General features: G+C 40.1%; 1 protein-coding gene across 2 annotated transcripts in view; it reads left to right on the forward strand.

The window, feature by feature from the left end:
* Positions 1–27,553, forward strand: part of TMTC1 (transmembrane O-mannosyltransferase targeting cadherins 1) — a 281,941-nt gene that overhangs the window by 168,265 nt on the left and 86,123 nt on the right. Inside the window, exon 9 of one of the 2 annotated variants that reach the window (XM_063074874.1) lies at positions 16,416–16,537. The exons of the other annotated variant lie outside the window; for it this stretch is intronic. Within the exon in view, the coding sequence (XP_062930944.1) occupies positions 16,416–16,537 (122 nt within the window). The remainder of the gene's footprint in view (positions 1–16,415; positions 16,538–27,553) is intronic. 2 annotated transcript variants of the gene reach the window in all.

Consider the following 27,553-nt stretch of genomic DNA (forward strand, 5'->3'; position numbering starts at 1 on the left):
TCCTTGTTCTGGAGCTGAAACTTTTACAAGTTCTCTTTCTTTCCCCACCTTGTAGGTAATGTACAGTTCAGTTGTACCTGGAGTAGGGTGCATGGCTGGTGACCGAGGCCTGGCAGGAGTTTTTCCACATCATTAAATAATTTGTTTTATTCTTTGCCTTCCCAGCGCAGTTATAATTTCACAAGTCACACTATTTAATAAGAAGATGAATTATGTTTATACCTCAATTGGAAGACTCATTGAATTTATTAATGAAAGAGACAGTTGTACAGTGAAAAAAGAAGTTTGCAGCCAGCCCTACCGGCTGTATTTTATTTCCTTGATGTGTGTGCTTTGTGAGTCTCAGCAGGATTTCATAGTCTATGTTATTATTTGCTTTTTCTCAGAGTAAGGGCCATCTTTGGAGAGGTAAGCTTAGTTTTTAACCCTTGTTATTTCTCTTCACTTAATGATTCATATGCTCATAAAAGCAACTCATTACCACTCAGCTTTACAATGCTACTGATTGTTTTTAAACTCATAAAAAGGTCAGAAGACATTTCAGTAAATCCTAGAGCTATTCTGTCCTTTCTATTTTCATTCAGAGCATGAAGTTTCTATTGAAAGGAGCATACCTTTTTCTGTCTTGTTCTGAGAAAACCATGAAATATATAATTAGGAGTCTCAGAGATCAAAGCAGCTAAAACAAGTCCCTCTAAACAGAAAGCCCATTGGAAATTGTTTATTGAGCTGGAAAATACAAAGGTGACTGAAGTAATTGATTGCCAGATTCTTTAGGTAATTAGCTATAAGTTCAATGCTCAAGGAGACTATAGAAAGATGGCAGACTGACAAGCACAACCTGGGGAGAATCACCCCACCCCATTGAAAAAACACATAAAATTCCTCGTTTTTACATATGCATCGCCTAAGGAGTAGCAAAGAGTCTTCAAAAGAAAGCTAATTTGTAATATGAGCTTTAATGTTTATGTGTCTACATTATTACACATTAAAACATTGATGATCAGGTCTTCCAAACTCCTTTCTTGCCTGTAATATAAGAAGAGACCAAATAATATGTATGATACCTAGAGTTGTTCAAGAAGGAAAGTGCTACCCGTATCCATGCATCTCCACATGGATGCCTCGATTTCAACTCTGAAATGTTACTGTTTCCTCAACAGCATTTTCCATCTCAGTGTGTTCTACTAGTTGCCTGAGCCAAAAACCTTGGAGTTTGCTTGTTTCCTCTTTGTCGCTCTCAAATATCATATCCAACCCATCAAAAAATCCCGTCGAGCACACTTTCAACGTTTAGCTACATGCTGACCACTCGTCACCACCTTCACGGCTGTCACCCTGTCCAAGCCCCACCGTCGCTCACCTGGATTATTTCCAGAGTCTTCTAACTGGTCTCCCTGCCTCCAACCTTGTGGCAGTGGCCCAGTCTGGTCTCAACGCAGTGACCAGAATGATTATTTTTATTTTTGTTTTCATTTATTTATTTATTTATTTATTTTTGTTGAATCTTAATTTATTATACATATTTTGGGGTTTCAAAGTTGACATATGTCAAACAAATCAATATTATTAGCATATATATTATTACAAATCATACTTATTCTTTATTCCCCTTGTCCAGTCTCTCCCCATCCCCCTCTCCGTCCCCCCCTGACAGCCCTACATTTCTTCTCTCCTTCTGAAAGAGTAACAGTTAGTTACTCTGTTGATTTGTTGCCTAGATGATCTGTCCAGTGTTGAGAGAGTTGTGGTCAGGTCTCCCACTATTATCATAGAGCAGATGCTTCTTCTCTCAGTCTGGAATAGCTTTGTGGAGAGAGACATCGTCTTCTTTTCTTTGGTGACTCTCCTTGTGTCAATGCACTCAAGTGGTTGGTGGGCCGTCTGTACGGTGGTTGTGGTGTCTAGCCACTTTTGCAGTAGCCGTGGCTTTTGTGGTGGTTGTGGTGGGCCACCCACCTGGGAATGCTGTTTGTGACATGCTCCTTGCCTGGTTGCAGGAGGAAGGGCCAGTCCCTGGCTCCAAGCTGCAGAACCCTGACCCTGGGCAGGCCCTGTGGCAGGGGCGGTGTGCCTGGTTGCGGGAAGAGAGATCAGTACCTAGCTCCATCTGATTTTACATTCTAAGATGTTGTTGCAGAGCAGTTGGGTGGGAGGGGGAGTAGGGAAGGGGGGAGGACATAGGATGGGAGAAAGAGGAAGGTGGGGGAGTGAAATTGAGGCCCATGGCACCCCCTTCATTCCTGCGGGGGAGACCAGGGGGCTTCCAGTGGTGGCTTGGTCATTGCTGGGCTGGATGCAGATGTCAAGGGGTTGTGGCTGAAGCCCTTGGTCCCCCACAGCCCTGGCTTGGGAGACCGGGTGCTTCCAGTGGTGGTTTGATGGTCATTGTTGGACTGGTTGCAGATGTCCAGAGGGTGTGGCCAAAGCTCTCAGTCCCCCCACTGCCCCAGCTTGGGAGCCTGGGGTGTTTCCTGCAGCAGCTTGCTGGTCATCACTGGGCTGGGTGCAGGTGTTGGGGGGGCATGGCCGAGACCCTTGGTCCCCCCACTGTCCTGGTTTAGGGGCCTGGGGAACTTCCTGCAGTGGCTTGGTGGTCATCACTGGGCTGGTTGTGGGTGTCGGGGTCATGGCTGAGGCCCCCAGCCCTCCCCCCTCCCTGACTTGGGGTCCAGGGATCTTCTGGTCGTTCTAGGTTTTATAGGTGTTCTTTGGTGATGTGAGACCTTTGCTAGTTAATATCAAACTTTGTCTCTGGTCTGTGGGTATTTTGTTTTTTCTTTCAGTTGTGTTGGATTATTTGCTGTTCCCACCACTTAAATTCTGCACTAGAACTAATTTGTTGTCCTTTGCTTACTTCTAAAATGAGGGAACTTACTGTGGGGACCAGTACTTGAGCTCTGTGGTTGAGCTAAATTGCTGCTTTGCTGCTGATTCCCTGGAGAAGGCTTTTTGTGCAGCTCAGGGTTTAATTGTTGACCTTGTAAACACTTCCAAGTCTTGTGAATTCTGGTACACCTGGTTGTGTGGAAACTCTGGTCTGGGCCTGAGTCTTTTCAGCAAACTGCACCCCCTGCAGTTCTGTATTCCTGACCAGTCTCCACTGAGTGGTCCTGTGCTAATTGGGGGGCAATCAGCTGTCCTTGCTATGCCCCAGTGCTCTCCCTATGGGCCCATCTCCCCCACTGCCCATGCTCCAAATGCTTCCCATGGGACAGGCCATGCGCTGGTCCCTTGTGATGACTCACCGGCCTCTGAGTAGCTCCTTTTTTCAGTTGTTGTGGCTCTTCCCTCCTATGTGGGTCCACGGGAACCCTGTTAGTGGTCTTGCTGGCCTGGAGGCCACCAAGGTCTTCTTCTCCCTGCCACCTCCAAGCAACTTCATCCAGAGGGCACAACTGCGGCTTTTGCCAGCTCCTGCTCCCAGTGCTCGGCAGCTACAGCCTGGAAGTGGCTGGGGCTCAAAATGGTCAGAGCTGTCCTTTCTTTCTCTCATCCTGGCTTCTCCTGTCTTCATGCACTCCATAGGTCTCTCCTCCTCTTCCCCCAAGCTCTAGCAGCCCCCGCTTGGCTGTCATTGCTTTTTAATAGTTGTAAATTGGTTGATTTGTGGGAGAAAGTGGCGTGGGGAAAAGTCGTCCGCCTTCTTGACTGGAAGCCAAAAACAGAATGATTATTTTTAAATGTAAGCCAGATCATGTCCCTCTTATGTTTAAAATCTCCTAGTGGCTCCCTATTTCTGTCAAAGTAAAAGTCAAAACCTTTATAATGGCCTAACAGGTTCTGCGTGCTCTGGCCCCATCCCTCTCCCTCCCCATTATCTCTCTTGTTCCTTCCTGAACTCATTTCCTACAATGAAGTAAGGACTATGGCTGGACTCCTTCATCTCCTTCAAACCTTGCCTGGTGGCCACCTTCTCAACAAGTCTACTCTGACCACAGTGTTGAGAATTGCAGCCCACTTCCTGCCCACCTTTCTCTCTCTCTCTCTCTCTCTCTCTGTGTGTGTGTGTGTGTGTGTGTGTGTGTGTGTGTGTGTGTGTCTGTCTCTCTCTCTTCTCTCTGGAAGGGCAGAGGGGATTTTTTGTTTGTTTGTTTGTTTCTTTGGTCGGGGTGGTGATGGTCTCTTTTACTCACTGATTTATTCCAGAGAGCCTAGAATAGTGCCTGGAGATGAGAGTGATTGATTGCTAAATTATTTAAGTGACTACCTCTAACTACATTGCCCAAAGGGACTATCTCTTTTGATGGCAACAAAACGTATTTGTTGAATGAATGAGTAATCAGTGACCATGTTTTGCTAAGAGAACCATTGCTGAGAATGGGAAAGTTTTCAAGAGTATTTTGAAAAGGCAAATAACCTGGATGGAATTGTCTGATAGCACCCTTCATCATGTGCCTGCCCCTGTACTTTCTGGGTCTTTCTTTTACAGGCAGAGGCCAGGATTCTGAGTAGTGTGACCAGTTGCAGTTAGCAGCCACATGCACAGCTCTGTGAAGGAAATGGAAAATGATCTTAAAAGCTGACAAGGTATTTAGAGACAAGCAGAATAAATTTGTAGAGAATATGTAGGTGCAGGACAGTGCATTTGGAGAGGAAGAGCTTAGAGGACAACAGTAAGACAAACTATCAGATAATCAATTTATTGACCACTCACTGGCTCCAAACAATATACTGAGTGTGGAGAATAAAGGTAGAATAAGACCCAGCACTGCCTTGAAGAGCTTGATTTTCCCACTTTCATTCCATCCACCCCACCTCTGAGAAAATTATTCTTGTAAATGCAGATATGATCTAAACATTCCTCTCACTTCCCAAGAAACCTTCTTGCTCTTAAGACTTATCCCAGCTGGGGCCAAGACTGTGCAGATGGATGGCTTCATAAAGCTCTCTAAAAGTCTAGTGATTTTTTTATGTAGAAAATCGTGATCAGCTATTTTTCATCTCTACCAAGGACAGAACAGCAGAAAATGTGCTTCAGCTGTAGCATGAGGCTGTAGCTGAGAGGTAGTAAAACATTGTCAGACAGCGAGATGATTTTTTAGAACAGGTTATAGAAATTCCTAAGGTAGAGACTTTTAAAAACTTCATTCTGCTGGAGTAGTTTATACCAGCATTTCTCAAAATATGTTGTAGCATTATACAGGCTATTAAATATGGCTACTATAAATAAAGATTTTATAGTTAAATGCATTTCAGGAGCACTAGGTTTTAAAGAGTCAAATATATTTTTTTTACTGGAGGACTTCAAAAAGCCTTTACCTTGCTCTAAGCCTTGTGAATTTCCAAAAAAGAGTGTATAGTAAATGGCATTTGTCAAATTTATTTGAATTTGGAACTCCTTTTTTTAGGGGCTTCTTGCAGATCAGTGTTCTCGCAACATGCTTGGGAAGTACTGACTTAAATATACGAAGGTGTCTGGGTAAGTGGACTTTGAGTGTCCATTCATGGCAAATTTAAACATTTTCCTGCTTGCCTTCTTCATATCTTCAAAATCAACAACCACAACAGCATCCACAAAATAATTTTTATACTGGTATCTCTTTAGCAGTACCACTGGAAAAAGGGATTCCTTTGAAACCATTTCTTTTATAGTTTCCAACCAGGCAAGAGCAAGTGAAAGACATTCCTTGAGACTGATTCATGAAATTTTATTTTTCATTCTCTTGAGGCTGTAATTAGAAATGTGTATGTGTGTATTTGATACAATGACTGTGATTGCTAAGAGTAATGATGGCATGAAGGACACTGCAAGGCCATTCATAAAACGTTACAGTTTGGGGAGGCAGGTTATTACCTAGAATAACTGATTCAGTGGTATATTAAGTGGCAGTTGCCAAAGTTAAGGCCAAAGTGGCATCACATATGTCTCACCACTTACATTTTTCCTTATAACTGGAGTAAGTCAAACATTGTGTCTTCACCTGCTTGACATGATTGAAAGGAAGGCTCGTGAGAAAGTGCTCTGCACCTTACCTGTGTAGAAAGCGAGCTGTTCCTGCCTCAGAACACTGTTCCATTCTCCTCAGAGGAAAACTTTTGTGGTAGGTCCTTGGAGGACAGCCGGAGGACAGAGGGACTTCCTTGAGCTGCGTGGTAAGCCACTGTGCGGCTGCTAATAAATAGATGCACTTTTGGCAGAATATCATCTCAAACTTGTTTTCATTTTTGTGTCCCATCTGGCTCCAATTGCTAGAGGCCACTGGTATTTACAAAAGGACCTGGCAACTTTAAATGGCTCAATTGGCTCTGTTGGCTTGTAACTCCGGACTCTTGCATTTAATATTAAAAAATGATTAATTGGGAAGAACATTCATTAATGTCTGCCTCTCTGGCATTGCCTTGAAAATTCTTTCCATTCCAGTGCACCACAATTCCTTTTGACATGAGTGAGTTTGGCCAGTGAACTCTAGTTTTCTGCCTGTTATATAGATTTAGGTTCTCTCTATGACAGTGTCTTCTCTTGGGAATAATTCAATGCCAAGGCTTGTTGAAGGAACACATGTTCACCCTTTGTTTTTCTGTCAAAAACGTTTTTTTCTTCTACCTTGTAAGACTTTCCCAGGAAAAATATAACTCCCAACTAGTGATTGAGTCAAGTTCATGCTTTTATCTTTATGTCAAGCCTCATGTAGATCATATAAAGCTTCCTTTCTTCTATATACACTTTAGAGATTTGGGTTATTGCCATTTAGTGAAAATCAGTCCTTTTATGCATGCATCTTCCGTGCTTTAATATAATGAAAATAGATGTGTGTGTGTATGTGTGTATGTGCCTGAACTCAGAAATTTACAAGTATTTGATACCGGTTAAAAACACAGGACCTTTGTTTCTATCCTTTGCTACATTTCATTAGTCCATTAAATTTGTCCTTTTAAGCTGTGGTAGGCAGGCTGTCTGAATGCACAGGTAAAGGTGAGGGAAGAGTGCTATGCAATCATGTCAGTTATTTATGAAAAGAGCCTTTTAACCATCTCTGTAGAAACAAATGATCCATCAGGCTTTTGTCACCATATGTTTCAGAAGTAGGAAAGTGAGTTTTGTCCAGTGAGATGCACTATATTTTTATTATAGAAGGTATTTTGATTTTGGATGAGTTCATTGACAGGTAACAGGAATCAAGTCTACTATTGTCATTCCTCCAGAAGTGCAATCATGCAGGTAAATCTCGCTTTTTTTTTTCTTTTTTAACTTTTAAGAGAGAAGTTTACTAAACTTATTACTTTCATATATGCTAACCTGGAAGTAAGCCAAACATATCTCTGTAGTTTGTTTAATAAAGTATGATGAATTACTATCTTTAGGAAATATTGCTCTAAAATATTTAGATCTTCACTACGTGAATGAAACTGTATGGATTTTTAATGGATCCTTATTAATTTTAGATTATAGAACAAAGGGACTATCTTCTATGTGACAACTCGAAGTGGGAAGATGGATCGTGCCTTTAGGTGATCATGACTCACTGTATGAAAAAGTAAAACATCTTGTCTCTTTCTTAACAAAAAAGAAGTCTATAGTAATCCTGGTTTGGAAGACTTTGGCAGAGTCTCCTTAACAGAATTATGTGAGAAACAGCCATGCATAGAAGACCATTCTGTCAGGCATGTACATGTTCACAGACAAAACTATTTATGAAAATGCATCTGATGAATCCTCTGCTTCTGTTTTCTTCACTTTATCAATGCTAGATTCACTCGTGACTTTACTTATATATTTAAATCCATCTTGATTTCTCATTGAATCCTTACAAAGGGAAAAAATGATTAATTGCTCTTGCCTTGCTCCCACACTAGGTCACCTTATTATTAGATCTTGACCTAGGATTCTGTGGTGTTCCTTGTGGAACAGTCATCTTCCACGTTGCCAGCCAGAGCTGGATGTGGTAACCGTGAGGCACAACCTGGGCACCTAGGCAGTGGCCATGTTCTCTGTCTCCATCCGTATTAGTCCATTTCTGTGGCTTATAACAAAATACCTGCAACTGGGTGATTTATAAGGAAAAGAAAGTTTATTATTTACAGTTTCAGAGTCTGGGACATCCAAAGTGCAGAGAACACATCTAGTGAGGGTCTTGGTGGTGAGTTCAGTGACACTGGGTATCCACATTGTGAAACGATGGAGCAGTGAGAGCAGAGAGACAGACAGACTCTCTTCTTTAAAGCCCTCAGAATCATGCCCCTGACCACCATTATTAATCCATTTACTATGGCGTGGTCCTACAATCTAATCACCTCTTCAAGGCTCCCCCTTTCAATTACCATGAAAGGATTTCCCACCTTCTTAAGAGTCCTGTAGGGACCAAGTTTCTAATATGTAAAACTTGGGTTACACAGTTCAAGCTTCAGTGAGTTTGGGGGGGACGTAATTCAATCTGCTACACCATCTTTGCTCCAGACAGGCCCATGGCACAAGATTGAGCTCCCACTCACATTTTCTCTCTTAGTTTTCTTGCCATCCTGTCTAGTGCACCTCTGACCCTCCTCAGGACAAGGCCTCCCCTGAAGCCAGTGTCTGCTGGGGGTCACCGATGTACCTCACCCAGGCTCTTTCTTTCTCCTGAGACCACTCAGTTAGCTTCCATCTCAACACAGGAACACACACCTCTTGAAGCAACACCACTCTTTTGATTTTCCAAATCCATCTATCTGAGTAAATACTATAACGGATATGTTACAAGATTAAGTGATTGTCTTTCCTGGAAGACCCATGCGTAAATAGTTCATAGATAAACAGTTGAATATTAAAGAGAGAAGCTTACAGTGATAACCAGTTAGGAGTGTGCGTAGATTTAAAATTTGGAAGGCCTTCATCCCACTTAGCCATCCACTTAGCTTGTTCATTGCACCTCTGGGGTCACTGGATTGTGGATGTTCTTTTACTTGCCTTCCGAAGAAGGGCAGTATCATCACAGTGTTTGATTTCTCATGTCAGAAGTGGTTGTTATCCTCCCCTCATGCCTTTCTCAAATATAATATTCATTTCTAATTCAATAGGTAACATCTGTCAAATAATGTCCTATCCCATCGTGGTCAGTGAACATGTATATAAGTTGGTTCTTTCAGAGGTTGGGTGTCGGGATAAGCAGATGGACCATCTCGAACTGTTCACAAAATCATTCAAATGAAACACTAGACCAGGAACATGGATTCTGTGCACAGGTCCCGCTGCATCCCTGTAGATTGTAGAATACTTGTGCTTGCTTTTTTCTGGCAAAGCAAACCAATGTCATCCTTGTTAGAGACCCTGAGGGTTGAGATTTTCTAGATTACCTCATTTGGCTGCCTCCATTGCCGGGTCTTATCTGCTGTCAGTGCGTTTCTGCTACAACATCACATGGCAGTGAAGGGCTGAAGTTCCTCCCCACACTTGGCATTAGCTTTGGATTTCAAAGCCACCTGGACTGTGGAAAAAGGACAGGCTTTAGAGTGCGTCAGAAATCAGTTTGAAACCCTTGGTTCTCAGTTGATTGGATCAACTGAGCTCTCTGAACCCCAATTTTCTCATCTTCAAAAACAGGAATCATTATACCTGCATTATAATATTATCATGAGATCTCAGTGGAACAGTATAAGTCAGGTGTCTGGTACATGGTGTGTGCTTGAGAGAGATTTGTTTTTCCCTGTCCTCTACCACTTGCAACTTTCCAGGTGGTTTTACTGCCCCCTCAGCATGTCTCACTCGTATAGCACACATAGTAATTTATAAGTTGAACAGGACTTTAGAAGATACCTGTCATACCTCTTTCTGTCACCTCTCTAGTCTTTCTCACTCATTTTTAAATACATAGCTTTCTCGTGCCTTTTTCATGTTTGTTCAGAACCACAGACAGAGATTAAGAAAGTTTATTTCTGACTTCCCTCATGTCTCCATAAATTCTTATAAGAGTTTCTTTCAAATCAGGATAAGATTTCTTTAGCAACATTTTTCTAATTTACTTAATTCCCTTAACTCCATACTAGTGCTTGCTTAACTTAAAGGGAATGGAGTTTTTTTGCACTAGACTGATGTTTTCCAATAAGTTACCTTCTAAAACATCTTTGCTTTTATTTTTCTTTAAACATTTAAGAACACACTTAAGCAGAATGTAACTGACATTTCCAAGTAGAGTTGTGAATTAGTTTATTTGCAATTAGCGTAAAGCAATCTGAGAGCTTCACTGTTTCACCTGATTTAACCCTGAAAAGTAATTGTTTGTTCTTGTGAGATAAGAAGTTTTAAGCTCAGGAAATAGCATTTGCAAGAAGGTTCAGACTGTTGATTAAAAACAAATCAAACAAAAAACTCTGTGAAAAAAAAATGAAGTCCAGAACCAAAGACCAGAAATCTACAACGTCAGTTTCTGAATACTCTGAATTTAATCTCCTCCGGCTCTCTGTTCATTAGTGCATCTGGCAGTGCCTTTTGGCGAAGAAAGTTTGGCATGGGAAAAAGCAGTGTTGAAATTGGCTCGGAGAAGACACAGAATATACAAGTCTACTTTTGTCTCTGAGGGGATATAATTTTTTCATTCATTTCCCCTTTTAAAATTTTACTCCCCGTGCATTTATGAGTAAACTTTAGGGCTCGTGAAAGAGAGGAAATGATATCACCAGCTTGAGCCAAGCAGCGTGTGGGTTGGCAGCTATGCTGTTGAGATCCTGAACCTAAGCCATTTTCTGTCCCAGCTCAGCTTATCACATTGTTTTCAGACTAGAGGGGAAAAGTACATGTCTACATTTGAGACGTGAATTATGCTCATGTCACAGGAGACTGTCCTTAAACCTCTCACAGTGTGGCATTGTGGCCATTTGTTCATGAATCAGAGTCCCTGTTGAATGTATAATCACCGAGGAATGTGGCAGCTGTATCTGAGTCTCTGAGAATCAGCTTTTAACCTTTCTTATTCTCTCTGCCCCTAAGACAGCCCCACGATTCCTCTTGCCCTCTGTACACTGTCATGGAGTTCAGATTCCAGATGTAAACAGAGTCCTAAGAAGTGGTGTGTTGCATTTGATATCATAACAGCAGTAAACATTCAAAACTTCCTCTTCTGCAGCCACCAGAAGATTGGTCTCAACCTCGTTTGCCAGATAAAAAAAATGTCTCTTCAGATTGGTGTTTGTCTTTACTATGTTTGTACAACATTTAAAATTTTTTACATCTCAAGATGTCAAGAAAGGACCCAGGTGGGGGCTGGTGGAGGGGGGCTGGGGGTGTGCTGAGGCCAGCTCTGATCAGCGTACATGAGCCAGAGTTTTGACCCTTCTTTGGAATCCACATTTCTGCCTCTGTCCGCATGTTCTCACTCTGCTGATCTGTCACAGAGCCCAGGCAGGAAACACATGGCATGGCCAGTGAGTGATTAAAGAGGGTTTATGAAGGGATCATTTGCAATGATGTGGGCAGGGCTAGTGGAGCCCACATGCAGTGGCGACGCCTACCAAATGGTCTGGAGGGGCGAAGGAGGGGAACAGACACCAGCACCTGGGGAGAGCTGTAGCCATGGAGGGAAACCCAGACAGGAGCTGTGCCTGTCTACAGGCGACTTCTGCCACTGCCAGACAGAGGTGGAGGTGGGAGAGGCTGTTAAAGTTCAGATGAAAACAGATACAACAGTGAGGGTCAGGGGGGCAGGAGAGCAGCTCAGGGCTCGTGCAGCATCCCAGGAGCAGTGAGTTAAAGGGACATTGGTACAGAGCTCAGACAGATTTCTGTTGCCTGAAACAGCCAGTTCTTCTGTTCTTTTTCCTTTAGCTTGACGCTGTCCATTCTTGTCTTAAAAGCGTTCTTCTTGGCCTCTGAGTTAGAGTGTTGACAATGAGATCAGTTCCCCCTCCATCGGATGCAGTCTGTGTTGTCATCAGCCTTAATGGCATCAGTACACACAAAGACTTTGTGGATTCAAAGTTCATGATATTTTAAATAGACCTGAGACTTGGATTTGCTCAAACAGAAGCTTACAGATACATTTCCTGTGGATAGCAGTTGGGGTGTTTGCCAGGTTTCTAGACAAATTTAAATATGTGTTGGTGACTACCATCAAGGAATCCCTAGTCTAATGGAGGAAGTAGACCCATAAACACATCTGGAAAGGAGAGCCTAATAAGCACTCAGTCGTACCAGTTGTCAGCTTGGCAAATGCCTTAATCCTAGCGCTGAAGAGGGGAGCTTTACTGTCATCACCTTCCCCAAGGACTGATAAATTGGATGCAGACAGCTAGATCCTAGGGCTGCCAAATAAATCCTTAGGACTGAAATATAACTGTGCAATTTGTAGAACTGTGTGAACACACTCATGCCCTAAATGCACTATACTATTTCTCTGAAAACTGTTTAGAGGTGAGAGAAAATATTATAATAGTAATGATAATAATAATTACTACAATGAGCCTATCGTCCACCTCTTTGGAAGGGAACAGCCTTGCAGTAGATGTTGTCTGTATTTAATTGGGCAGGGAGGACTCCTCTTTTCATTATCACACATACTTCTGGCCAGAGTGCACATGTGTGTATCTAAGTGTGTGTGTGCACACGCATCTTTATCTGTGACTTGTGCTTTGAAAGGTGAACTGGGAGTAAGAAGAGGAGAGAGAAACCAGAGGCTACCAGGCTAGACTCAAGTTTTGGAGCTGAATTTGCTCTGGGGCAATTTATAGTTCTGAGAAAAGTCCCTGCGCTTCCCATATCTGCGCAGCCAAACGTGTGGCTTTGCTGACGGTGGCTGAGCGTCAATCTGGGCACCCTCAGTGGGGTGTTCAGATACGATTTTTTTTACCTCTTCGCAGCTCAGAGGGATGCTTTTTTGTATTCCTCTCAAGCCAGAACAGACAAATCAAACCTAACACCTATCATAGTGAATCTATCACACATTTTTCATACAGATGCAATAGGTATTGATATTCTTTCTTTTGTCTAACTGATCATCAAATGAAAGCTCAGAGAAGTAAATTAATTTAGCTGAGGATGCACAGTTAATCAGACAAATAACGTGTATTATAATGACTGTATTATTAGCTCTTTTAATTCTCATGTCCCTTCTCTCTCTAGTGTGATTTGGAATAAGTAAATTTCCATTTGCCCTTTTTTCCTAGAAATGAATGCCCTGTGTGTATTTTTGAAAATACCACAAATTTTCACTCCCCCCCCCCACCATATATTTGGTTAGAGTTTTATTTGAATCTGTTAGGCTGAAATAAGCTATAAATTATTTATCTGATTTTGTCACATAGGTGATCTAGGAATTCAGAATTGGGTTCCCCTCCCAGTCTTTCTCGCTACAGGAAATTCAGCATGTCCATGACATATTTTTTCCTAACTTCACAACTTTCTGCTTAGCATACGTGCTGTTTAAAGAAATATGCTCTTGAATATTTTTAAACCCTCTTGACTGAATGGGAAGGAGGGAAGACAAAGAGTTTTGTCATTAATTTAACTTGAAGATAAAGAATTTTTTCATGAATACTAATTTTCTCAAAATAAAATAAAATAATAAAACTTCATTGAGTGTGGGCACTGTGCCGCTGTCTTCAATGTAATGCTTTAAAAACAAAGAAACACCCTCTGTAAGACCAGGCAGCACGGTGGTGGCCTCTAAGCTCACAGCTTACAACTTGAATAACATGAATTTTTGTGCTCAAGAATTTTTTGTAATGACCCTATCCCACAACCCCCCGAGCCTGTCTTGTCATATTTTATACTTGAGGATGGAAAGGCTAGAATACTTGCCGAAGGTGACTAATAGTGTATTGGTGGCAGGGCCACAACCCGAGTAGAGGCATCAACCGTGAACACTCACTCACTTCTCTTTCTGTGCGTGAGTGATCCTTTAGTAGCTCCCCTCTAGGTGAAGGTCAATTCCACAGCAGGGAATACAAGACCCTCATGATCTGTCACCTGCCGTCATGTCTAGTCTCATTCCCTGGTTTGTACGTTCCATATCTTCTCCCTGGAATGTGCCTAACTCCCCTCAAAATTTGTCTGCCTTGTCAGCATTTATTCATTTTTTAAGCCCGGATTGTCACCTGCATTGGGAAGCCCTCTCTACCACCTACCCTCCTTCCACCCAGTTTTCTCTCTTGCCTGATACGTTCATAACTTATTGGCCCTGAGTTATACGTTCATAACTTATTGGCACAAGTCATGCCCAGTGAACACAGCCGCCAATCTCCCTGCCCCGTGGAGTTTACAGTCTAGTGGGGAAGGCAGACATTAATGACAGTAAACACACAGAAAAATGCATAATTACAAGTGGGGTGATTTTCATGGAGGAAATAAAGACTGTACCCGGCACCTGAAGAACCTGGTGGAGAGGCAGATGAGCACATTGTGACTTTTCAGTCTGGGTATCAGTCTTCCTCCCATCCCAGTGTCCCCAGCACCTTGGGGATCCTGCCCACGGCAGGGTTCAGCAAGTGAGGAGCAGGCAGAGGCTGGCGTGTGCCCCCACCTGATACCTGCCTCCAGGATGGAGGTGCCTCTGAATCTCGTGGCTGCTTGGCACTCAGGGCTCTGCTGAGTTAAGGACGTGAGGAAGGCGGCTTTGGGCAGGTGGGAAGGCTGGTGTTGGAGTGGGAAGGCGACGCCCTTTCAGATCCCTAATGGGCTCTTCTCTCACGACCCTGATGAGGGGCCCGGAGGCGGCTCGTTGGGTAAAACACTGTCCAGGGACATGGACAACGGCCTGATCGGAGTTCTGCTTCTGCCGCGCTCTGAATTCTTCATTCTTAGGATGAATTAATGTGGTGTATTACATTTTCTGTAGAAACCTCTTTGGGGAGACACGTGAATCCTTTTATAAAAAGTATTTTGGCTTCTGAAGAGTCAAAGGAAGTGATCAACTATCTCTAATAAATAAAAGTGCACCAATAAAAAGAGATCAACATACTGTTCATTAATAGGCTCAGTTAATGAGAAATGCTTGGCAAGACACTCATTTTGGGAATTTATTTTAAATTTTTAGCAAGAAATTCTTGCTATTTGATGTCACAGGAGTCTTGTGAAGATGTTTATTCTTCTTTTAATTATGTATGTCAACTTCTCAAATTTAAATGTAGTATGTAAACTCAAAGTATAGTCTAAATTACAAAGATAGCTTGCAGCTTTTAAATAAAATGAACTTGTTCCATTTTTTACCTTTTTTTGTCATAGAAATATAACATCTGTTGCATCCACTTGAGTCGAATGCTTGTTATGTAACCTATTTTTTTTCCTTTTCTTTGCTCTTTTAATTCTAAAGAGTATGGTCCTTTTAAATAAAAATGAGATCATTACTTATGGAACCATTAATTACTTAAGAGAAACTGTCCAAATCATATGGAATTGCTCTCTGAAATTTTATCACTCTATATGTTATAGTCAGTAAAACTTTAAATAAAGACAGTAAAGACTTTAATAAAATCCAGGTGACAAATATTCCAAGATGTTTTAAAGTTTTTACATTGTATACTTAAAGTATTTGTAGCTTTTATTAGGGAGTTTTATTTATACTTGTGAAATTCTTTTTTAAAAAAATTCTTTTCCGATTATTAAAAGTAATTGAGTATTTTAAATGTTTGTGGGAAACAAAAAATTGTAATATGGAAAATTCTGTCCAGTTTTCTTAATTTTTTTAAAAAAGAAAAACTAATATCATCCAATACATCAAGATCTGTTTGAAATAGAACTCTCTTCAAATGCGTCAGTACCATATATACACATGAAAATACAAACTGTTTTTTACAAAGTCCATTACAACATATTATTAGTAATAAACAGAAATTTTTTTCTGTTAATTATTAAGTGACAGAAAAATCTCTACAAATTAATATATACAATATTAGGAAAGTTTCTTTATCAATTTAATAAATTACTACTATGATTTTTTATTCCAAGAAAATCCGTGGGATACATACTTGCTTATTGGCTTAATTTGGGACGTGCTAAGAAATGCTTCAGCTCAAATGATCCCCTTCATTAGTGCCCCAAATTTTACCATTAGCATTTAATTTTCTGTGTGCTAAGCTTTACTTCTGGTCGGCTTTGTTGTTGTTGTTGTTTAAATGCATTCTGTTTCTGGGAGGACATAATTAAATTCTCCATGGTGCCACTGTGTGCTTGATTCTGTCCAGCTGCTTTGCTCCCTGGAAACGAGGTGCCGGGCTGGACAGGAATTCTGAAAGGAGCCAAAACCAAGAATCAGGGTTGCTGTAGGACCAGCCCAGAACAACGGGCAATGGTCACTGACCATATTGTGCCAATATCTCATGTTTCTGGGTGGCAAATGTGTGAATGTTTTGATGGGCTTTCTCTGTGAAATCCAGCACATTGATCAAAAGGTTTACATTGATCTAATCTATTCATTTCTAAAATGAGAATTTAAAAATGAAAGAGACGTTTAAATGCTGACTGAAGCGGAATTAAAAATTAATTTGTCCTTCATTATTGTGTGTTTCAGAGACTGGAGCACAAGGAAGTTTTAGTGGGCTTGTTGTTCCTGGTGTTCCCGTTCATTCCAGCCAGCAATCTCTTCTTCAGGGTGGGTTTTGTGGTGGCCGAGAGAGTCCTTTACATGCCTAGGTAATTATTGTACGTGATTTCCTCTTTGTGAGACCTCTGTCTCCGACATTGTTGGTTCCAGAGAGACAGTCTTTTGTGTGTAGAACAATCAGATCCTTATGGAGCTAAGGTTTTTATTACCTTAGCTTTGAAAACAGCCATACAGAAGGTTGGCTAAGATCAAGTTTGAGCATGTACACTCTAGTTTACAGTGGTTTACCTCTAGCTGCCTTTGTACAGTTAAATGTGAAATATTGACTTGAATATATTCAGGACTTCAGCAGTAAGAATTTACCATAGCATCTTTTCCCAAATATGCTACATTAAACATAATTATAATAATTTTCTAAAAATATGTATTGATTTGCATAAAATTATTAATTATGTTCAGTATCATAATGGTAATTAACTTATCTTCTTTCCTGTTTTCCTCCTCTTTCTTTTTCCTTTAATTTAAAAATGGGAACAATCTCAAGAAAATTTGTCCTTGAAAAAAAATGATTTAAAAATCATAAAGGATGTTCAAATGTGTTTGATTACGTAAGGCCACTTAGCTCTGAATATTTGAACTGTGCTGAAGATTGTCTGTTCTCTGTCTTATTCAAATCTCATCATTCCAAGGCCACTTTTCATTTCAGCTGCCTGAAAATGTCACTGAATCGTGAGATAGTCTTGGTTCTGCCATTTATTGACTGTGTGACCTTGAGCAAGACATGAAGCTTTTTTGTGCCTGGATTTTCTCATTTTTGAAATAGAAATTTTAGTAAACTCTCTAAAATTAATATTTTGGTTTACAAGACTACCTGTTAGAAAAGTTCATTCTTCTTCTATAAGTTTCCTGATAACTTCCATTAAGTTCTATAATTATGAACTTTTCTAAGGATGCACTTTTCTAAAAGGCAGTCTCATAAACCCAAATATTTTAAAGAAATCATCATTTTTTGTTTATGATATTACACTAGAAATATAAAAACACAAATAATTAGAAATGAATTTTATAATCTTTGATTCCCCCAAACCAATTACCTAAAGCATTCTTAAGACTTTGCAGCATGTTGTCCTGACTTAGTTAGAGGGAAGGCAACCCTTAGTTTACTTTCTGTGTCCTCAGCACAATTTGGGAAGGAAGGTATTGCTGGATAAGTACTATTCTATACGGACAAAAATACAACATAATTCTTTGTGTTTTATATTGCCTAAAGATTTGAGTCTTATGAGGACTTGCCAATAATAAGAAATATACCTGCAGTTATAGAAGACCAAAAGGTGACATCAATCTGTGTTCTAGATATCTTTTTGTGTCTTGAGTCAGCTTTTCTTTGTAGTACTTATGATTCAAAGTAGAATTTCTCTTCATTAAACAGATACTCATATAGCATCTTTGCTATATAAATGCTTTACTAGAATCTGAAGCTACAAAAATAAGTGAATCTCAGTGTCTGCCCTCAAAGAGTTTATTAACTTATGATTAACAAAGTGAAATCTTTCACTCTAATCATTTAATAGTCCTACTGTTCTTTAAAATACTATTAAACTCACGAATGCTGTTTTAACGTTAATTATATCAAAACTTTATTGAGCTTTTATTGTATTTCAGTCACTAAGCTAAGCATGTTACATTCATTATATCAATTAATTCACACTGTATGTAGTGGTTCACAGCAAGCCCCTGAAGTCAGAGGGCCTGGGTTCAAATTCTGCCTTCAACACGAGCATGAACTTCAGTTCATGCTCTAAACTTCAGTTTCTTCATCTGTATAAAATGGGGATAATAATTGCGTCCAACTCAGTGAGATATTGTGAACATTAAATGAGATAATCACATACAAAACTTAGAAAGTGTTTTGCACTGTATATGGCCGATAAATATTAAGTATTATTATTGTTGATATCAGCTCCCTGGTGTAGCTAATACCATCATCCCTCCTTTACAAAACAAAAACAAAATGAAAAAAAAAAAAAAAAAAAACCTGGGCTCTGAAAGGTCAAGTGATGTGCCCAGGGTGACATAGCTAGTAAATGGCAGAGCTGGAATGCAGATCCTTGCCTACTGACAGACCTCTTACCTTCCAGACCATATTGCTTCCCTGATAGGAACATCTTAGTACTCTTCTCTATTAAAAAAAGAAGACAATCTAAACACAGTAAAGTACGTACTTTCAGCTCAACTCCATTTGGTGATTGAGACTTGTTACTTCTACGAATCCTGAGATCTAAATCCTTGGGGTCTGGGGATCTGGGGGACAAAGAATTACAAGCACAGCAGACTGTTCTCTAGTCCAGATGCAGGAGAATAATTTGTGAGGAAATAAAGGTGGAATAAAGGGCTAGAGTTTTGAACTAGAGGTTAAAATTCCATTCGTCTGGAAGAGACCCTTAGGCAAATGTTATGGAAGCGCATAGTATCACCAGCCATTTGTGGGGTGTCTTTAACGTAAGGGTTCCTCTCACCCAGGCAGGTGTGTCCTCCAGACACCGCAGGGGTGTGCCACCTCTGGCTCTTCTTATGCGGCCTTATGTTAATTAGACCGTTCTATAACTCCATTTTATTTCCTCTAGACATAAAATGCCCTTTCCCCCTAGGAATACGCTGATGTGGGATAAAATAAAAGTGCTGAATATAGAGAAAGCATCAGTATTACCAAGAGCAGGTGCCTGCCTCTTGGAACCAATTTGGATTTTGCTTCATTTGGCACACCTGGTGAAAAGAGGCATCCAAAATCAACTTCTTTAAACTAGTCTTAGTTAAAAAGATGACTGTCGTTTTCTTTTCAAGTTCCTGTCTGTACCTATGCACTGCAGTGTTGTCTCCAAGTCATCACTTTCTGAGGGTTTCTCTTTAGTGCCTGCCCACTGAATCCTGGACTAATACATATCATCACTGTGCCCAGCCAGACTACTTTCCCCTTCCAGGGATGTAGGCTCAGCAGATGGCAAAACCACATGAGCAGGGTGTGGAGGTGCATTCCTGCCCCTTGGAGGTGGTCCTGGGGGCTGAGGAAAAGGTCAGGTCACTCAGCCAGGTCCACAGCCCTGACCCCATTTGGGAGTCTAACTGGGGTTTTAGGAGGCTGGGATTGGAGGAGGCCTAGGAGTGTTGGAACAGGATGTTCCTCCTCTAATGAATTCATCTTTTTTCACAGTTATCGTAGTAACTCAGACTGCAAGGGAGCTGTGTTACTTATGGCGCTGGATTCCATTGTTATCTAAAGTTGTACAAATGGAGTAGTCCAGGCTGAGCCAAAAATTACAGCCTGTGTGAGGAAGCTTTAGAGAGTTTGTAATGACTTCATCAGAACCATTTTATAAATATGGAGTTTTGTTTTGTTTTTATTTTTTATTTTTTTGTAAATGGGGGTCTTTCTCTCGAAAAGATTTTACGCAGCCATAATCAGCTGGCCTGTCTCGGAGGAGAACGGCAGACAGTTGAGCAAAGAGCTGCCAGAGTGTTCCCCAGGGCCACAGAGAATTTTGCAGATAGTGCGGGCATGCCTTGGAGGTGTCAGAACACTGGATAATGCCCGCTCCCTTTAAGAAACCTGCAGATAGGCCTTGTCAGTGGTGAAGAACATGCCCCAAACCTGTTACACACACAAGAATTTTCTCTTTATGAAGCTCTTTCCATTATTCACCTTGACAAGACACAGCCATTTTTCACAGCATTAGTACCCAGGCTCTTTGAGGAAAAAGTATATATGCTGTGCTTCAATGACATTCCTAAAAACACAGATCATCATCTTTATGCAGAAATTCTGTATTATCTCAAAAAAAAAATAGTGAACAAAGAAAAATGAAGTAAAAAGCTCAGTTGGTAATCCTTCTGAGGAAGCGGAACTTCCTACTCATTAAATGTTTGGTTCAAGCTATTAGAAAGCCAAATCCTGGCCTTAGATGCTCGTACGTGATTATCCCAGAAAACACGTCCAGCCTCACTGAAGGCTGGATCAGTCCCTTCAGTCGCAGGGGGCTGATTTGGCCATTTTTACAGGAAAAGTCCAGAATGAGTCAGACCAACAGTATTCTTTCATCCTCTGTCTTTATGCCTAACAATGAACAAGCTGCTTAAATCTTCTGACTTCTGTTCTCCCTCCATCCTAACCAGAAAAGGCCCAAAATATCACCTTCCTCCCATTTTCACTTTGAAGTCTGTGAATGAAAGGGACAGTAATCTGTTTAGCACTGCAGTGATTTAGGTCATGGTTTTACCACCAAAAGAATTTGGAGTAATCTTTTCTTCTGGTGCTAAAGCCAGTTTTGTGGATGTCTTTTTTAAACAAGCAGGATAGGTTGGGGCTGAAATCATTCTTTCATAGAAATTTTGATCTCTTATCTTATCCCAAGAGAAGCATGTAATTTTGTGGCTTTCTTTTTGTATTTTATAAAAACCATATTAGAATGCTTAAAAGAACTAAAAATCTCTTAGAATTGATGAAGCAGAAATAGTTGATGAGAGCTCTCAAATAAAATTATAGAAAGAGATTGAATATTTATTCACATGACAGATTAAGGATGATTTATTCACTTCAGTGCTAAAGAGCAAATTCCTAACCTACTTTAGGAAAACTTGAACGAGTAGAGAGATTGAAAAGAATGGACAGGAGTAAGGGAAGGCACTAATAATATTTTGGGATAGAACCGATCGAGAATTACTGAGAAAGAAATAGAAGGCATTCAAAATTGGAAAGGAAGAAGTTCAATTGTCCTTGTTTACAGATGACATGTTCTTGTACAGAGAAATTCCTAAAGACTCCATGAAAAACTGTTAGAATTAATAAATGAATTTAGTGAAGTTGCAGGATACCAAATCAACATACAAAAATCAGTAGCATTTCTATACACTAACAGCAAATTATGTGAAGAAGAAATCAAGAAAACAATCTCATTTACAATAACTACCAAAAAAAAAAAAAAAATAGGAATAAATTGAACCAAGAAAGTAAAAGATCTCTACTCTGAAAACTATAAAACATTAATGAAAAAATTGAAGAAATGAAATTGAATGATAAAATTCAATGAGATATAATTTTTTTTGAGAAATAAAATTGAATGAAAAAAATTGAAAGAAATAAATGGACAGATATCCAGTGTTCATGGATTGGAAGAATTAATATTATTAAAATGACCGCACTACCCAGAATTCACTCTGTTATTCTTTAGTTTTAGCTATGAATGTATTTTTATGCATTTTTGTCATAGTCATCTTAAAACAACAAGGTTCCCTTTTCATAACAAGCATGATGAAAGGAGAGGGAGAAATGCTGTGCACTCTTACACTAGGGAACAGTGAAATGCAGTCACCGCAGATCTGAAGAGAAAGAGTGAAGTAAAGGTTAGTGATACCATTGGAGGGGAATCAGTGGGAAAATCCAAAGTTTGGGTAATGGAATCAGTTAAAGAAATCTTTTCCTCAGAAGTATCCTAACGCTTCTAAATATGGTGTCTACAATGTTACTCACCATATTTTATAAGAAAGCTGAGTCTGTCAAGTTTTCCCATTTTCCTCTCTCGCTCTGTTCCTCCCCATGTCTGTAATCCTCAGCAGTCAAAGCCCCAGTGTCAAGCAGTCAGACTCCCTGCTGGTTTATTAAGTTCAAAAGTTCAAAAGTCTGTTAGAGTCCTACTGCAGAATACTCTGGGGTAGGAATAGGAAGATTTTGACTCAAACGTGTCTGTGCCCTTTGCTCTGGCTTGCAGCATGAATATTCCCTCCAGACCTTGGAGACATGAACTCAGAAGAGGGAATGAGATCTCGGTACTAGACCTAGTCCAGTGAGGGCTGCTTTACAGGGCAGTGCCTAGGTAAGGAGGGACCTGGGGTTGCACCAAACTGGTGTTCAGGCACAAAGGCATCAAGAGGCGAGTGCTAAGGGAAGGTCATGACCAGGAAAGGAAGCAGGAGGACTTTGCTGAGGGACTCAGTTAAATGTGTTACAAGACTAGAGACTGTAGATCATGGATAAATGCAACATTAGAACAGAGCAGTGGTCAGCATGAAGTGAGAAGACACGAGGTCAAGGTGCTCGTGGGCTGAAGATAATTGGCCAGTTGTTCAGCTGAATGAATTGTGCTCAGCCCAAGGCATAAGGTGCTGATAAGTTTGAACAGTTATTTACTGGACTGGAATCATGGCCTTCATGTTACAGAACCCTGTTAGTTATAAAAGATGAATGTTTATGTCTGTTAAGTCCTAAACAGTGAACAGCAAATGTCTTAGAAACCAGAATTTGAAAGTAAAATTTGGAGAGTATAATTTAGATTTCAGATGAAACTGAACAGGATAATATATGTGAAAAATGTCAGGTAATTATGCCAGGTAATTGCAAGTCATTATTTCAATCCACCCTGTACAAATGTGGAGATTGGATGAATCAAAGTCAAAGGCAATCAAAGCAACATAGATGTGGGCCTCTTCTCCCCCACCCCTTCGTCATTCAGTTCTACACGCTTCTTCATTTCTTTTCTAACCGTAAGTTCTCAAAAGTGAACCATTCCAAAGTGAACTCAAAAGTTAGCAACCCCAGCTTAGCAGGTTATTGTTCTCAAACCACATTCCATAGAGGGTTATGAAGTGTGCATATGTGGGTAGAGGAGAGAGATGGAGATGCTACACACCCTTTGTCCTGCACAGTTGGAGGATGTGGGTAGACCTAAGTGTTGCCATTTCAGCCTCTGTTCCATCAGGATTCTTTGCTGTTATTAGTGAGTTTATTTCTTTCCCTTCTGCTTGGGTTCTACACAGGGGAATATATCTCAAAACAGTGAATTCTTATGCAAATTTTAGTAGTCGTAAAAAATCCTTTTTAATGTTTTTGAAACTTTTATTGTCTTGCCCTTATAGGGGCTAGGACCACCATTTCATATGTCTTTGTTTTCTCATAGTACCCAGCACAATAGATGCTTGGTTTAAAAAAAAAAGGTATGGTAGGGAATTAAAAAACAGTGGACACATCATAAGGCATATGCTTATACGGTCGAGTCAGTATCAATGCATGGAAACAGAGGAGAGGACGGTATCAATGCATGGAAACAGAGGAGAGGACGGTAACAAATGGTGGATTGTCTTTTATGCCATTACTTTCAAAGTGAAGATGCTGGATTCTAGAATATAGTGGTTTGTAGAAGAAGAAATGGTAAAATTCAGGTGCAAAAGACGAGTGTGCTGTAGGAGGGTAGAGAAGGTGGTTTTTCTGATTTTTTAAGAAATAGCTTTAGAGTTACTTGGCTTTGGCCAAAAAGCCTTCCAGGCTAAATGAAAAGGTAGTTGAGACTGAGCTAGGCTGGGAGAGAAGGAAGCCAGGCCTGGAGTAAAGCCACCAGCAAGGAGAAATAGCCAGGCCCCGGGTACGGGCAGTTCTCCTGGTGGTGAACAATCCTGGGTCTTATTATCTGCAGACCCAACTTGGACTGATGGGCTTTTAAGTTCACCTTTGCTTCCTTGTTAGTTTCTGATACCTTCAACTGCAGTGGTTCAACTACACTCATGAAGCAGCCCTGGTTAAGTGCCAAGAGATTAGGGAGCAAAAATGAATAAAATGTTACTCTATCCTTAAACAACCAACCTGAACTTCCAAATAGTTAATATTTTATTTGTTTACAAGGATAGAATATAAAAGCTTTCTCATTGTATGTTAATTCACCAAAGAGATTATACTTTGCATTATCTGTACTTTCACAGAGACATACTTTGTAGTCGAGAGAGATTTGATGCGGGTGTAAGGGAAGATTTGCTTAAGTGCTTGTTTGTGTCCTGGTATACAAATGCACTTTAACATAAATACATGGCTACATATATTTTACATACTACCAGTGTATCTTACTTTATGCAGTGTTTGTTCCATAAAAATTATATGTGAATCAAATGTTTTTGAAGCAAATAATATTGTTTAAGGAAGTTTGCGCTTAAAGGACTTATAATTAACCTGTAAATTAGATATTTTGGGTCAGTCTGGATTTGGATAAACTGAGTTGGCTTGAGGCATAGTTACAGATTTGATCACATATTTTATTAATGTGTAGCTAATAGAGTAGTATGCTAAAAGCACACATGAACACAAAAACACTGTACTTGAGAACATTGATACCTTAAACTTCACCTTTAGGTCACATAACGTTCACTCATGTTATTTCATTTATTCCAAATAGCAACCTTTTGACACTGGTGTGGCAGTTGATATTAAGGCCTTGAAATACAGACAACAAAGACTCCATGAGGTTGAGTGTCTCTCCTGTGGCCACAGAGTTCAAGAACGGCAAAGAAGAAACCAGCTCTCTTGACCAGTTCCAGACTCTATTCTCCAGTGAATTCCCTTTTCTTCACTGTGAACCTCCGAACATAAAGTCTTCATCAGAACACCTAAGTCCCATTGCACCTGATGGTGTCCTAGAGGCCTTAGAAAGTTACTGTATTTACAGGAGCCTGGTATAAAGACATGTGTTTCTATCTGGAACACATACAACCTTTGCACATTTCTTGCCTCATACTCTATTTAGTAGAACATAATTGCCTAATAATAATATGAAGGCAGTTCAACAAGTTTATGGAAAATTGGAATGAAAAGATAATTCAGATCTTTCCATGAACTTGTTGATGTACTATTCTATTATTATAGCATAATAATCTGAATGTTATCATTTATTGTTTTGTGTGTATCAGGCACTGCACAGAGCATACAGTTATGAGGGGTCTTCAAAAAGTTCATGGAAAGATTCTCATTCTCTCTTAATTCCATTTTTCCATGAACTTTTTGAAGTACCTTATATTATTTACTTTTACAAAATGAGGAAATTAAGAGCTAGATAACTTAAATAATTTGTCCAAACTCAAACAACAGGAAGTGTCAGAATTGAGATGCAAACACAGGGGCTTCTCTGACGCCCAAGTCCTGCCTTATTCACTACTAGAGGTTTCATACATTTCAGAGCTGGCAGGTTAATCAAAGAGGGAAAGGAGAGGTAGGTAGGTTCTCACAACGTGTAAGCAGTGGTCCTTTTCTCCCAGTTGTTCCATAGATGCACTGGAAAAGAACAGAAGAAATCTATTTCATGGAGAACTACATATAAAGATACCTTTCATATCTAGCCCAGGAGCATAACATCCAACATGAGGGTTGGGGAATACACAGAGATGCCTTTGGGAATTCTTTCCTCAGAATATGAATAAACTCTCACTTCTAAATACATTCAGTCTTCTGGAAAATTTCCCCATCCATCAAACATTTGAGATAAAAAAGAATGAGGGGTGCGGGGGAATGGGGACATTAATGAGTCTTGGCTCACAGAAGCCAGCAGCTTCCAGCTGAAATCTGATCTGAGGAGTCACCATTGACTTCTTGGTTCTTCCTGTATTGCAGCATCAAACACCTATTTTCTGCTCAGTGTTCCAGGGCTTTATCATTTAATCATTTCAGATCAACATCCATGGAACTGGAATAAGATCTTACCATTGATAATTTGCCAGGTGGGGATTCACCCAATTGGAATGAATTTAATTAGGGATAGGTTTCACGTAGACTGTCTAAAATCGGGAATTCTTTAATGAAATAAAATGATAAGATTGTATCTTTCTTGTACTGTTAACATTATTTACAGGTACTCTCAGTGGGTTATTGGAGCTTTCAGACAAATTAAAAAGTAGAATTTTAGTTCTACTTAATAGCAAAAAGATACTTCATTGCATATAATTAAACAGAAAGCGGAGTCACAACACACATAAAATGCTTGGGCCAGAGGTAGAAAATTGTCATCTTTTCAGTGAGTGGAAATGGCAATGTTTTGGGGGATTTTTTTTTGGTTTTTTTAAATCACTTAAAAGCTTCTGGGCAAGTTTCATGAAGGTACAGTGGTACTGTTACACAATGGTTAGCTGCTAACAAAATTCCTAAATAAGAGATTTGAAACATCTTTTATTCTAATGCAAAAGGACAAGCATTGATGGTTTGCTGTTTCCTTTAAATTCTCTTTATGCGTCATAAAAGTGTAAGCAAGAAATGCATGTGTCTTCAGTTGTTTAAGTGTTGCATGCTGAGCAGCTTGTCAATAAAATCATCAACAAAATTGGAGATGCATCAGCCTGTGAATGAGATGGTGTCTGTGTGTGCAGGTTTTCCTCCGTTTTCTGAGGCAGCAATGGTGCTTCTCAAACGTGCTCAGCAAATGCGTATTAGTACTGAGCTAAACCATACATTGGCAGCCAGTTTGGCTTTTGGCTCTTCAGGTTATGATTTGGTTAAGTGTCAGTGGTTTGTACCGGCTCCTTTGTCCTTGGTGTGGAGGTCCCTAGTGAGCAGCCCAGGGTTGCCTTAACCAGACTAACCAGAGCAACCTGGACTCTGGTTTCACCTCCCTGGAGGCCAGAAAAGCATGTAGTTTCTCATTTGCTTAATTTCCCACTTTCAAAATGAGGCCTTATCCTGCCCATAGCGATGGAAAGAGCAAGTTTCTCTCCCCTGCTGCTGAGATCTGCATTAAAGCAGATGTTGAAAATGAAGTTTCGTAATGGAGAAACATCTTGATCTCTGTGATATTTGTGTCAGGTTTTTAAAAATGTAATACTCTCTAAATATGTGCAAGCTGAAGTAGAGGTTATTTTGTATGGCTTAACATTTCTTTAAACCATATGTCAATACAAGGACTTTGAGGAAAAAGATTCCCATGTTACTTGATACAGATGCCTGTGCAGACTGGAAAGCAACAGTGTCCTTCATTTTGGTTGTACCAGGGGTCAACAAACTAGGTATGGCCTGTGAGCCAAAGCTGGCCCTCAGCCTGTTTTTATAAATAAATTTTATTGGAACACAGCCTTGCCCATTTGTTTATATAGTGTCCGTGGCTGCTTTCCTGCTACAAAGACAGAGTTGAATGGTAAGGACAAAGACTTCATGGCTTGAAAAGCCTGAAATATTTACTATCTGGCCTTTCACAGAAAAATTTTGCTGACCCCTAGATTATAGCATAGTGTTAGGGCAATGAGTCTTCACATCTGACTCTCTTACTAGCATTTGGGGCTGAGGGCAAGTTATTTTATTTAACTCCTCTAAA

The sequence above is a fragment of the Cynocephalus volans genome, chromosome 12 (genome assembly GCF_027409185.1).
Source record: "Cynocephalus volans isolate mCynVol1 chromosome 12, mCynVol1.pri, whole genome shotgun sequence".
NCBI classification, from domain to species: Eukaryota; Metazoa; Chordata; class Mammalia; order Dermoptera; family Cynocephalidae; genus Cynocephalus; species Cynocephalus volans.